General features: G+C 44.6%; 1 protein-coding gene across 1 annotated transcript in view; it reads left to right on the top strand.

The window, feature by feature from the left end:
* The window catches only part of LOC116294539 (coiled-coil domain-containing protein 180), a 32,153-nt gene extending 31,275 nt beyond the window's left edge, over positions 1-878 (top strand). The window contains exons 44-45 of the mRNA XM_031702163.2: positions 390-466; positions 570-878. Coding sequence (XP_031558023.1) covers positions 390-466; positions 570-698 — 206 coding nt within the window. The 3' untranslated portion in view covers positions 699-878. The remainder of the gene's footprint in view (positions 1-389; positions 467-569) is intronic.
* The last annotated feature ends 13,498 nt before the right edge of the window (positions 879-14,376 follow it).

Here is a 14,376-nt window from a genome sequence, read left to right as displayed (position 1 = left end):
GCCCCTGTATGACGTTGGTTATCTGACGGCATGTTTGAGTCGAGGCTCCGGGGAAACAATATTTCAATCGTAATTTTTCTTTTGTTTCCCCGTGTTGTGACTAACACAACCTAAAAGATAGGTCCTAGTTTAGGACGGCGTGTTTTATTGAGGATCGAATCAGAATACGCTTGCGCGCGTTATGACGTGTTAACAACGATTAATTAACATATTAGAACACAGGTAGCCCAAGCGAGCGATATTCGTGACACTCCGGAGCCTCGACTCGAAATGTTTTGTGTTTGAACTCTCAACCAGAATATCGAAAGCTGGCTATTTAGAACATTTGTATCGACGTTTCATCTGATGTTCGAAGTTTTCAATACCAATTTTCTTAACGTTTAATGTACGAACCCCAACAATCAAAACCGTCAAAACAACTCAGGCGCACTTCGCTGCTATCAAAGCACGTGACAAGGCTTACGAGGTAAGAAATTACGACTGATAGTACCCAGCCCCTTGTTCTCCAGTTTTAACACAGGAATCCCACCACCAATCGTTTACTTCATAAACATATTCTGCTTTTCCAGGAATACAAATCTAAATTCTTTGCTGCACTAGTGAGTATAAAAGAGAAAAGAAATGCTGAACTTGATGATGAAGCACACTGGAGTAAAAGCTGGCAAAGATCTACTGAAACCATTAAAAATTTGTATTAAATATTATTTTGGTTCATAACTTTCATTTTATATTTTTTTCTGGGAGGATTTTTTAATCATTCTCGATAACTCTATATTTTGAACAAAATGTAATTTATTGAACATAAATTCTATGAGGTTGTGTGTATATTTCTTGTTGAATGTTTTAATATCGTGGAATGTTTTTCTTCCACAAAATTGTGTAAAATTGCAAAAAAGTGCAAATAAACAACACCCGCATAATCAAGTGTCATTACGATCAATACCTTGAGTAGTATAGGGAATGGGGGTTCCAGCGCAATCTCAACACGGGCAAGACCCGTGTCAAAAATCCACCTACGGACAATCCCCACTCCAAGTGTGGTTGGGGGCAACAGCGCACTTAAATATATTAGTCTATATATGGAGTGCGAAGAATGTAAAGAGTTTGCTTATGATTTCTGTGTAAAGTGCTTGAAACCCAAGTTTGTTACCCCACCACCAAATAAGTATATTTGTTGTGGTAAGAAAATGCAAATAGAAGACGACACGTCAGCACAGTGTTACGAGTGCGGTAAAAATATTCGTAATGCCGTGCCTTGTGCTACCAGGGAACAATATTATTCCAACGGAGGTCGTAAGAAGACGCCATACAAAAGAATAAAATACTTCAGAGACTGGATGAGTCACATTCAAGGTCAACGGCCGGTATATTTAGACGACGAAGTAATGGAAAGAATTATAAACCACTTAGAAGAGCCAACCCCACAAAGTCTACGGAAAACGTTGAAAAAATTAAAACTAGGGAAATATTACAAAGCTATTCCCTATCTTTTGTCTGAAATTACCGGTAAGTCTATTCCCGAGGTTTCTGATATGAGCAGAGCCGAGTGGATGTTTTGTCGGCTGGATAAGGATATTCCTTATTACCCTGACGTAATTTACGAAATATTTTACAAAATAGACCCCAACCACCCCCTGTTAGGATGGATTCCGAGGCGACAATAACATATTACGCGTAATTCATACGATGAATTTATATTACGCGTAATAATTTGCCAAATAAGGTTATGCAAATAATTTATATTACGCGTAATAATTCGCCAAATAATTCGTATTACGCGTAATAATTCGCCAAATAATTCGTATTACGCGTAATAATTCGCCAAATAATTCGTATTACGCGTAATAATTCACTGAATTTATATTACGCGTAATTTCTAGACTGACGTTCAATATGTAAATAGAATCCCGTCACGCTCTTTTCGAAGCAGATGTTTACTGAGCAAGCTTTCTTTGAAGCTCTTCTTTTGCCTCCTGGTAGATCTTTTTGCGAGATTCCTCGGAAAGGTCTTTTACGACTGTTTTTTTATTCCTTATGTCCGACTTTAGTTTCTCGTACTTTTCCTCTTCAGCTAAGATAAGCGAGAATTCTACGTCGTCTATCTTTCTGTCACGCAAAGCCTTTGAGACGAGGTCAGTGATAGTATTTACTTTAGCCCTTGACAGAGCTATTGTCGTGTCATGCTTGGATATTTTGCTTGACAACTGTTTCATAATACCCGTAGCAAAAGCCGAAATGATACCACAGGTTGCCCCAACGCCGGCCAAAGGAACTCCAACGATTATTCCCGGCCCAGTAAGCGAAGTAGCAACGCCGGAGCCCGTTAACACAACAGATATGGATCCTGAAGTTATCGCAATCTTATGTAGCGTGCTACGGGCTCTGACGTATTTCTTCCTAACTTTTTCGTAGTGTTTTGCCTGCCCTTCCAAGTAAGCCAGGATTAAATTTGCTTTGTTGAGCCTAAAGTTTTCAGCGTTTAATTCGTTAGGTTCCTTAGGAAGTTCAGGATAAAGTGGAGGCGCTGATGGTATAACATCCATTATATACTAATGTACGACGCTTTTGGAAATAACATAGAGGAGCAACCACATAACAGCCACTGGAATTGGGAAGCATTTAAGAAATTGTATCCCAAAGCAGTAACCTCGAAGTTTGAAAGCAGATCTGACGGGATTTACTTCAAAGAGTATGATGACTTAGTTTACAGCAATAAGGATTTGGAAGAGGGATTGGAAAAATTACACCCAAAAACACCCGTTCATAAGCCCGTTTATAAAGCACCTAATTTTCCAAGGAATCTATTATTAACCACGGAAGATTACCCATTTTACGATGCTGAAGGTGGTGTAAACAACTTCGAAAAATTGGTAACGCATCTAGAGATTTTAGTGGGTAAGCAATCATTTAACGTAGTAGTAAGGAATATCTTTAAAGAGACGATGTTGAAGCATACGTCAGGTAAAGAGGCCAGGGAATGGTTAGCAGGACCCAACATGCGGTATTGGTCACAGCAGTTAAACTTTGCTATTTGGGCCGCCACTAAAGGTTGTGGTGTTGCCGCGGACATGTTCCACATTTCATTTATGCGGTTTCACGTTGCCTTTACGGTAAGGAGGTTGTTGAAGGAGCTTAACGTACCCCTACCGGGAGATGGGGCATTTAATCCAATGAATAACCGCTACGACTCCGCAGCCCTGGAAAGGTTAATTAATGAGTTCAAACCACAGCAAAAAGATTTTCGTTATAAGGAGGGTAAGACGCATGGGCTTGGCATTGTTTATGTTTGGGGTGCCAATGGTGAGAAGCCGGCTGACTACGGACATCAGGAATACCCAAGTAATGAGTTAGAGTTCAGTGATATGGGTGGTAATAAGGGTAATAATTCATTAATTACTAGAATTCAAACGAACTACCCCGGCACTTGGGATCCATTTGTGTTAATGAAAGGAAAAGGTTTAAGGAACCTAGCCAGGATTAACCGTAGCATTGAAGCATTCGTGTACTGCATCCTGGGAGCGCAGGTAAATACCCGCAACCCCATTGTTGGATCCCAAGGCGCTTCACAGGAAACGCAACAAGAATTCCTAACTTTATTTGAGTCTGCAATAATAGAAAATGACATATCTAAATCGGTGCAGAGATATCAATTAGCGGTGCAGCAGTCTAAAGTGCGGCTGGATTACGCTTTGTCGCCTGGTTGTTGGTTAATGCCAAGTAATTTAGTTATTAACACCAATTCCGTTGTGGGTTATAACAACAAGCTGCAGCGAGCTACTAAGGATATGAAGTTTGGGGTGAATGACGTGAACTCTGACACTCTTAGGAACATTCCTCACTTCGTAGAGAAGCCAAAAAAGTCACACGAAGCGAAGCTACCCGTAGTTAAGAAACCATCGAAGAAGGCCCATGTTATGCCTACGATACCCGAGGAATACGACCATAACTTACTAAAAGCCAGCTTAGCAGCCGCGGGTGTTGGTCTGAGTTATTATATATGGCGATGAACAACCCCTACGTAGCTGGAGTAGATTGCGTTTATACGACTTACGCAGGCGAGAAAAAATACACCCAGGCATCTTGGGTTGATGTCACGGGCATGTCCGTGGATTTGAACTACTCAGGAAAGAAGTTAATCCTTTGTAGCATTTGCCTCGGCTCCGCGAGTCATGCTAACATTGGGTTTCGATTTTGCGATGTTAACGGCGCACTACAGCCAATGCGCGCGAAGACGAACAACAGGGAGCCAGCACACTTTTCCGCAGAACCACCGACGAGTAGCGCTGAAAATTTATCGGTTTGGACTTTACACATGGTTGCCGATTGCCATGGGGAGGTAAAGCTGCAGATACGCGTAGACGACACCGGGAGCGTTTGCATAAATAGCATAGAAGATCAGAGAAATAAGGCTTATAATCACATGACAATTAGCACTCTTACGGTGCTTAGCCTTTAAATATATGAATCCACATTTAAGCGAAATGCGTTACCTCCACTACCTAGGGTCAGAGAGTTACAACAAACATGAGTGGTTCGATGTGGGGATGTGGGTTGAAGTTGGAGGTCCTGCGTTAGTCGTTTGCACCATTAACGTTGGTACGTTGGTAAGCGCAAACGTGGGGTTTAGGCTTGTTGATGAGAATAACGAGCCTTTAACTCCCTATCGAACTTCCTCGAGCAATAGGAGAGTAGCTCACTTTTCGATGGAGCCAAACAAGTTTAGCGGTGAAAACCTAACACCAGTTACGTTTCACGTGGTAGTTAACTGTAAGTATGCTAAGCTGCAGGTGTTTCCTGACGACGTTACCAGCGACGGATCAAACTTTGGTTATGTAGTGATAAATGGTGTGTATAAAAACGACGATGCCGCCTGGAACCACAAACCCATTAGCACCATGAGCGTGCTGCCGTTAGTCCCGCATTATCGAGGCGGCGCGAATACTATCTTTACTTATCCCAAGCCGAGAACGCCTCGGGTACCCGACAAGGATAAGCCCCCAGTAACGTACCCAGATAAGATTAACCCTGAATCTTCTTCAGGAGTACCACTCCAATAGCGACGACCAAGATCCAAACGTTATTCCCCACAAACTTTAGCAGTTCTCCGCCGGCCCTAAGTGCCAAGGAAACAACCGAACCCAGCAGCCCAGGAAGACCGGCTGCCATCTTTTTTCCTAAGTCCGTTAGTCCATTGCCTAATTTCTTTACGCCCGCGCCTGTAGCCTTAAGCGCGGATAGGATAACTCCTACTACGCTCGAAATAGCGACCGCAAATGCCAGCGGAACGCCATACTTCAAAAGGGCTCTTTTTACCTTTTCCTTGGTGGTAAGCCCCAATTCTCTTTCCAGGTTTTCCTTTTGCGCCTGTAATTCCGCAAGGCGTACCTCGAGGGCCTCCACTTCCTTTTGAGCTGCTTCCCTTTCCTCTTCGGGACGGGTTTGGTCCTCGATTGTTTCCTGCTTTTCGGATATGTTTCTTTCCAGGTCTTCGATGGCCTGATCTCTTTGCTGGATTTGCTCTTCTTTAATGTTGATTTCAGCAACCAACTGCCGCCGTTCCTCCAAAGAGCCAGCTATGGTAATATGCAAGTTTTTGGCTTCTTCCTTGCTCATATCCAGGTCTTTTATAGCAAGATCGAAGGCGTGTCTGGCTCGGTCTCTTTCGTCTAAAGCCGTTTCAGCTTCTTGCTTGAATTGCAGTATGACTTCGTTCTTGCCCTTGATTTCTTTCTTTTGAGCATCGGTTAGCTGCCGTATTCGTTTTTCATACTCTGTTTCCCTTTCCATTAACGTTTTTTGCAGTTCGATAGCGCGTTTTTCTAGCGCAATCCTTTCATTCAATGCTTCCATACCTTCTAACATGCTTCGGGCGGCCTCTTGAAAGCCCCTTAATCTTGCCACGTTAACCTTGATCGAGCCATTTTCGTCAAAAAGGAGCTGTGGTTTCGTCCAGCGGTCTTTGTCGGGTTGTCTCAGGTCTCTGACGCTTATGAGGACTTTGTTTCCTTTTTCTGTGAGTCTTATCGCGTCAGTGTCAATGTGGGGGTGACGCATCCTTAACTCTTGCGTTGCCCACTCTACAGTTTCCCGCGCGGCTGCCTCAGGCTGCTCTATGTTTTGAAGCTCCAAGTACTCAGGGACGGGGCTGCCGTGGTTTTTCGATTGCCACATGCGATTCAAGGCGGCCTTGAAGCTTTTCCATCTATTACCATACTTGTTTTCTAGAGCCATGTCGTAGATTAGGGGGTCGGTTTCCGCGCCTTTAGTCCATGCGTCGTATTCGTCGTCGTTAATATCGACTTGACCTTCTTCGGTGGTGGGGTCAAAATCCGTTCCTTCTACTTCCATTATATATGATAAGCTCAAAGTTAAACCCCAACGTATTACCTAAGCAGGTTGGCGGACTGAAAGCAGAACGCACCTTTCACCGTGTCACATTCACCCCCAGCAGCGCTAAGCCAGGGGAAACCCTGTACGTAGGCGTGCCCCGCCTAACGGATAACCTAGTCTTAGTTCCTGGAACCCTGGCGCTAAGGTTTGACCTAGCAATACAACCAAGCACTGCGGACGCGCGTCACGTTGTCAACGACCTTGGCCGCAACATTGTCTCAAAGATGCGGGTGAAGTTCGCAGGGGAATCCCTCTTGGACTTAAATAGGTACGATCTGTATACCACGTACAAAGACTTATGGTTGACTGCATTTGACCGCGCGCAAAGGATAGAGCAGGGAATCGCCAGCGAAGCCATACGCAAGGTAAGAAGCGCAACCGACAGCGCCTCGGGAGAAGACGAAATAAAGACGGCTTATGGTACTAAATATGTCGTTCCATTAGATTTCGAAGTTATTACGAACCACGGTGCATACTACCCAAGGCAGCTAAGCGAGCTGCAGTTCGAAGTGACCCTAGCAGATACTACGAACATCCTGCAAGGAAAAGATGTAAGTTCCTCAGCCGTCCACCCATACTCCGTTACTAACTTAGAGCTGCAGTATGAAACGGTATACAGCGAAGACTTAGCCCGTAGCGCCGGTATGGAATACAGCTCCGGGAAGGCTTTCCTTTACGATCACGTCGTGATGTACAAGACGTTCAGCTTTACAAATAACGTCGAAGAGGTCATCAACCAAAGCATTAACCTTCCCAGGCGCAGCCTTACAGGGATAATGTTGCTGTTCGCAAAGACATACACGGCAGGATTGCGCGACTCTGAGGCGTTCTTTAATCCTAACATTACCAACGTAGGTGTTAGCATCAACGGAGTGCCTAATAAGGTTTACTCACAAGGGATAAAGCCCGCGGATATGTACCGGGAAGTCGCACGTAAGTTTGGCGACCAAATTGACCCAAAGAAATTCTTTAAGGATAAGTATGCGCTGTGGATCGACATGCGCACGACGAACGACGAAGACCTACATGGACAGGGTTTACGCCTGGTAAATACCCAGGACGGCATTACGTTGGAGATCAAGCGCACCAAACATGCCAGCGACGCTACTAAGATCAACGCATATATCTTCGTAGTCTCAGACGCGCAGCTAAGCGTGGAAATGAATCAGCTAAAGAGCGTTGCGTACTAGGATGACTGAGGATAAAAATATCCCTTACGTATAATATGCTCCGCGTATTCGAAAACAACGAAACTAAACTGCAATGCCTAGTGCAAAGCGACAAGCTGTACTTTAAGGCGAAAGAGGTAGCAAAGGCATTAGGTTACGCAGACACCAAAGATGCTATTAAAGTCCACGTGCGGGATAAGCATAAGAAGAGGCTTAGCGAGTTGGAGGTGAATCGCCTCCCTTCTGGTTCACACCCGCAATCCCTGTACGTGACGGAATCTGGTTTGTATCAGTTAATATTTAGCTCCAAGCTACCGACAGCAGAGGCATTTCAAGATTGGGTCTTCGAGGATGTCCTACCTACGTTAAGGAAGACGGGAAAGTACTCTCTGGATGGTCCAAACAAGTTAGTCTTCAAGATCGAGAACGAGTTCGACCTGCACAAGAAAGTCGTAGATTACATGCGTCGGTTTCACCCTACGCTGTTATTAGCACCTGGACTCGGGGAATTGCAGGATACCACCAGTAAAAGGATAACGTGCTGGCAAAAGGGCTACCAGGCAGGTCAACCCGACATCCTAATTCTTAACTCCCATAAGAAATACGATGGGCTATGTCTGGAACTGAAGACGCCAAAGGGTAACGGCGTATTGTCCGACAAACAAAAAGCGGTATTGGCGCAATATGAATTAAATGGTTACTTAACGATGGTAAGCAACGATTACGATCTGATCTGCAGGGAAATCGGCCGTTACGTCGACGGCATTCGCATACCTTGTCCTGGCTGCGTTAAGGCTTTCAAGTCACAGGAGGCGCTACGAACGCACCAAAAAATATTTCATAGATATAATGATTGTCGAACAAACTCACTGGCGTGAATTGATACCAGGTATCGCATACAAAATAAAAAATTACGTTGTCTTCGAGGACATCAACCGCTTAAGGTTAGTCCTGGAAGACGGTGGTCAAGAGTACAGTCTATGGGCTCCTGACTGCGTACGGTACGTACTGCAAGGTGAAGAGTACACTCACATACGTAGCTATGGTAAAGCCAACGGTCGATGGAAGTTCGACGTTGAAAGAACGGTGGCGGCTAATCCATTGTGCGATTAATCGTCCTTGTGGGCTTCGAGGTATTGGTCTGCTACGTCGGACCTTATTTTTTCTGGCATTAGATCGATCGATATCGTAATCAAGGCTCCTCCTGCGAACGCTGCGACGTAAGGTAACATCATATATTAGACCATTCTTTTCGTATTGCAAGGTAATGGTCTAAAGGCTTGGGACCTTCGTACAGGCAACACCAAATATGTTGACCGCTGCGTTGACAACCACATTTATCGCAGATGCCGTCCCAGTGTTCTCGGTTCTCCCATCTTACTCCTTCGTAGTCGTCGAAGCATACGAAGACTTGGTCTATTTCCTTCTTACGTCGCGTGAGCGCCCGGCTGGTTTCAAGGGGGCAACATCGCTCTGCTAAGTCTCCGTGGTTCTCGCAGACTACTTCTTCAAGGTGGTAACGTCGGCAGCGGTATTTATGCCAGTTTTCTTCAAAGAGGGGTTCATCGCATCGGTGGCAATGGCCTTTAAGGCAGACTCTATGCTCGCGGTGATATCGTAGGGTCTGTACAGTGGAGAGTTCCTTACCGCAGTCACCGCAAACAGTGCTGATGGTCTTTTGACAGACTTTCTTGGAAAGGTGGTATTGCAGTCGCTGCTTGCTACTAAAGGCTCTATCACATTGCACGCACTTCATTATATATACCTTATTTTTTATTGTTAAATTGTTAAACCCTGTAAGAGGGTTTTAGGATAAGGTCTATTATTTCTTGTTATTTTGTTAAGCCCCCATTAAAAGATGAGGCATCATTCTTTCTCATCGTTGAAACCAGCAAAAAGATAATCATGTTAACCATTCTTCGATTACGATGATTTAACAAAATAACAATAAAAAATAGGCCCTTACTTGAGACCTCTTTGCAGCATTTAACAAAATAACAATAAAAAATAGGTCCTTACTTGAGACCTCTTTGCAGCATTTAACAAAATAACAATAAAAAATAGGCCCTTACTTGAGACCTCTTTGCAGCATTTAACAAAATAACAATAAAAAATAGGTCCTTACTTGAGACCTCTTTGCAGCATTTAACAAAATAACAATAAAAATAGGTCCTTACTTGAGACCTCTTTGCAGCATTTAACAAAATAACAATAAAAAAGAAAGACCTATGCTAATTCCTCTTGCTGGGGTTTAGTAAGATCTTCTTTGCGACCTCTTACTCTTCTCGAGCGTCGTCTAAAGTCCTTTGTGCTTTAGTATCCGCGGGACACCAATGTCCAACGAAGTCTTCTTCAGAGAATACCTTATTACAGTGACGGCAGGTGTATTTTTTACACGGTTTGGGTATCGGTGTTTTGGGAGGGATTATGCAGTCAGCAGGTAGTTCGCACGTAATGCAGTCCATATATCTATGGGGGATATCGAATGAAGTCCTTAATGGACTCCTTAGCCCAGCCCGCCATTGTCAAAAGCGCGCCAAACCGTTCTGCACGCTTCAGACCACACATTTCATCGTACAATTCCTGTACGCGCTCTTTTAACCGGTCTATCTCTTCCCTTTGCATTTCTATGGTGTCTCTTTTATCTTTTGCGTCGGCGACAATCCTTCTTACTGCTTCCACTGGGTCCATCTATATATGAACCCAGATCACATGCCTTATAACGCTCTGATAGTAGGACCCACCGGCTGCGGAAAGACCCAGTTCATCGTGGAGCAGCTATTAGGACCCTTTAGATACCGTTTCGACTATATCGTGCTATTGTGCCCCACCTACGTGAATAACCGCACCTGGGAAGGCATAGGAGTGAAAGATGACGACTTCTTCGTAGATATCTTAGATCCTAACGAGTTATCCAGCCATTTGAAGTTCTGGCACAAGCAATTCCCTAAAGATACACAGACGCTCCTCATATTGGATGACATTGCCTGTGGGGACGACGTAAAAAGGCGCACCTCCGAATTAGTGAAGCTCGCCTTTAGCGGCAGACATGACAACATTAGCGTTTGGTTGCTCTCGCAGCAGCTTACCAGCGTCTCTAAGCCCTTTAGGGAAAACATAGGCTCTCTCGTAGTATTTTATACTCCGAGCAAGTCTGACCTGGAAACCATCTTAAGCGACTACGGCGGTGAGATAAGCAAGGAACAGTTGTATGAATACATGCGGCATTTAAAAACGCATCAACATTCCAAGATGATCTTCTCTTTGAGGTTTCCGTATGACGTTAACATATATGGACATTGAGCAGCTCATAGATGAAGTCCCCACACAGTTAGATGAAAGTAACCTCAAGGAACAACTTAACATTCTTGTGTCTTCTGGGAAGTGCAAGGAAATGATAGGTAAGGAACTCACCCATGAGCAGGTTAATAAGCTGTCAGAAGAGGAGGTTAAGAAGTTCCATAAGAGGTACGAGGCCGCCCTCGCAAGTAAGACCACGGACGCCGTAGCAGACTCCGCTATCCGACTTGCCACTAAATTGCTTGGACTTGCACTGCCCATAGACGACGTGGAGCAACTACAGAAGGACATAAGAGATGACTATGTCATCGCCCAAGAACTTAAGATAACCTGTGGGTGGTTGTCTTTGAAGTGCGGTAAGTTAATGGCAGTCGCCTCTGCGGCACTTCACGTAGCTCAGCATGTCGACTTGAAGGAGGTACTAGGTTCCTTAGGAACATCTTGGAAGGACTTCAAAAAGGGTAGAGAAGTTGAAAAGGTCTTTCAGGCAGCACTTGCTGAGGTACCTGATCAAGTCGCCTCAAGTACCTAGTCAAGTCGTTGTCAAGTCACCTCAAGTACTTAGTCAAGTCGTCCTTAAGTCATTCTCAAGTACTTAGTCAAGTCGTCCTTAAGTCATTCTCAAGTACTTAGTCAAGTCGTTGTCAAGTCATTGCCAAGTCATTGTCAAGTCGTCATCAAGTTACTTGTCAAGTCCTTCAAGTCCCTTAGTATAAGATGAGTGGTACCGAAGAACAACCTCAGGAGGAGCAGAAGATTACCAAGCCTAAATCTGCAGGCAGAGTTGCCGCGGGAAAGAAGCTCGCGGAGATGAATAAGAAGAACAAAGCAAAGAAGGTGGAAAAGGTGGAGGACGAAAAGGAATCCTTTATTAATCCTGGGTACGTCATTGGCGCGTTAGGAGTTGCTATAGCAGCAGGCAGCCTCTACTTACAATGGCGGAATATGAAGCCAGAAGTAAAGTGGGAGGCCGTGCATGTGCCGCCAACATATCACGCACCTGTAGAGACGAAAAAGAGTAAGATCCCTGAAATGGAGTAGATTTATCACCCGCGGCGACCTAGATTTTCCTTCTTGCTTTGTAATATAATGTCGACCGCGTTGTTGAAAACTGTTGAAGAGGCAGCTATCATTACTTCTATTGTTGCGGGTATTGGTTGGGTAGGTAAGAAAGTGCTCAAAGAAGACTTTACTGAAGACCCAAGCAAGAGCTTCGCTAACTTTGCTAAGATGACCGCTGCCGTAGGCGGGGCTATCATGGTAAAGGATTACCTACGGAAGGAAAAGTACCTACCTAATGTATAATGGTTAGCTTAGTCGCAGGTGGAGTCATTGCAGCTTTAGCATTCACTGGAGCTAATTATGGTGGTCAATATTTAGATAGATTAGTTAGAGGCGACAAAAGCGGTGCCGCCGAAAGAAAAAGGCACGACTAGCGCTGGAGAAATATCAAAGGGACGTTTGCAGCTTGGAATGAAAAAAGACAAGCTTACAGGGATTGGTTGGATAAGAACTACCAAGACAAGATGCAGGCAGACAAGAACTTCGAAAACACAGACTACGCCTTCAAACTTTATGCGCAAGCACACCCCGACTTTAGAATGAAAAAGCCTCAGTTCAAGAATTACTACCAGCCTTCTAAGAAACGAAAAGACAATGAATTGGTCTTTGTAGGAGTCGCAGGGCTGGCCGGAGGCGTGGCTTTGGCGTATCTAATATAATGATCGTCTTTTTGGAAAGCGACAAGAATAACTTTACTACTTATTTGAATCCTCCCATCAAAGCCTGTAGGGTTCGGTTGGTTAGTTGCTCTTTGTACAATTCTTGGTATAATTTAATTAATGGCTTTGTCATCGGAACTTCCGGTACCAAACCAAAAATACCAGATTCCCATTAACACCCCAATGACACTGGCTAAGGAGCTAGCAAAGCATGGATATACTCTTACCACAGGATTACCCCATGAAATGAAATTCAAGAAAAATAATGGGAGCGCCAATCTAAAGGACAGTTCATTGGTAGAACTCCTGGGCCTTACTAGTACCACGATAAATAGCAGCAGTACATATGATGTGAAATGGAAAGTCGCATCCTCTTATGAAGTCTATTGCGACTTGGTCCATAGTTACAACAATGGAGAAAAGTCTTCTCTATGTCCAAGTTTCTACCCAAAGGTAATCCATTTGACCCAGTAGAATACACTCCCATTTCTTTGAGCTATGACTTGTCTAATTGGTAGAAAGCATAAACATCACCATTAAAGTGGACGGAAAGACGGTGGATTTCAATGGACGTAAGATCAATCTTGTTTTATCCTTCGCTTGAATCAAGCGAAGCGCGATTCTATTCATATAATGGGCCGCGTAGAGGACAAACTCAAAAGGATTTACTATGGGCCGGAAGGCTATTGGAGAGGAGCGTCAGCTATCAAGAAACTCGCGACCGCGGCCAGGGTATCAGACGAAACGGCTAAGAACTGGTTGAAAAAACAAACCCTCTGGCAGGTTTATCTTCCCGTGCCTAAGTACATTCCCAGGCCCAGCTTCACCGTAAATACCCCCAATGAAGTTCATCAGGCGGATTTGCTTTTCTTGCCGCACGATAAGGTGAGAAAGAAGACCTATAGGTACGCTTTGACCGTAGTTGATATCGCAAGCAGATATAAGGACGCCGAACCTATAACCAGCAAGGATTCTGGGGAAGTCGCAGAAGCCCTAGGTAGGGTTTATAAGCGCGTCTTGAAATGGCCTAAGCTGCTGCAAGTGGATGCGGGGACGGAGTTTATGGGCGTGGTTACCAAGACCCTGAAAGACCACGACACTAAAATTAGAAGAGCTAAAGCAGAGTACCACAGGGGTCAAAGCATTGTCGAAAGATTCAATAAGACCCTGGCCGAGCGTCTCTTTGGATACCAGTATTGGAAAGAGCTGGAAGATCCCTCCAAACGCAATAGGGAATGGACTCAGAGGCTCCCCCAGGTCGTCGCAGCTTCGAACAACGAGGCGGCCAGGGCTACGGGAATGAAACCCAGGGATGCCATAAAAAAGAAACACGTGGGAACACAAGTCCTTCATCAGAAGTTCGAGGCGGTCTTCCCCCATGAAAAGAAATTAGGTAATGTCACGGTTCGATATCTCTATGAGCCGGGTGAATTAGAAGGAGGATCCAAAAGAGCTACGGATCCTAATTGGTCTTTGGAAACTTACCAGATCCGAAGTGCGATAGCTAAGAAGGGTCAGCCCATCTTGTAGTATCTTCATGATGGTCCCACGCGTGGTTCGTCAAAGAAGAACTGCTATCGTGTGATGTCCGAATGCTATCGTATGCACTACTCATCAACAAATAATCGTTACAGTCAAATGAAGGGACAGTGGAACCTTCATGCGTGAACGTTTTGCTATATGATGACATAGCTGCGCAGGGCTGTTCATTATTATTGGCTGTTCTTGCGTTTTTCGTAATACGTTTGGAGGGGGGTTGTGGGGGGGGGGTGTGGGGGGGGGTGCGTGGGGGAGGT

This window comes from Actinia tenebrosa, unplaced genomic scaffold, assembly GCF_029948245.1.
Source record: "Actinia tenebrosa isolate PJP-AT-01 unplaced genomic scaffold, QUT_ActTen_1.0 PGA_scaffold9__36_contigs__length_13948895, whole genome shotgun sequence".
Lineage (NCBI taxonomy): Eukaryota > Metazoa > Cnidaria > Anthozoa > Actiniaria > Actiniidae > Actinia > Actinia tenebrosa.
The sequence above is the reverse complement of the archived record's forward strand: the minus strand, read 5'-3'. Positions and strand labels throughout refer to the sequence as shown.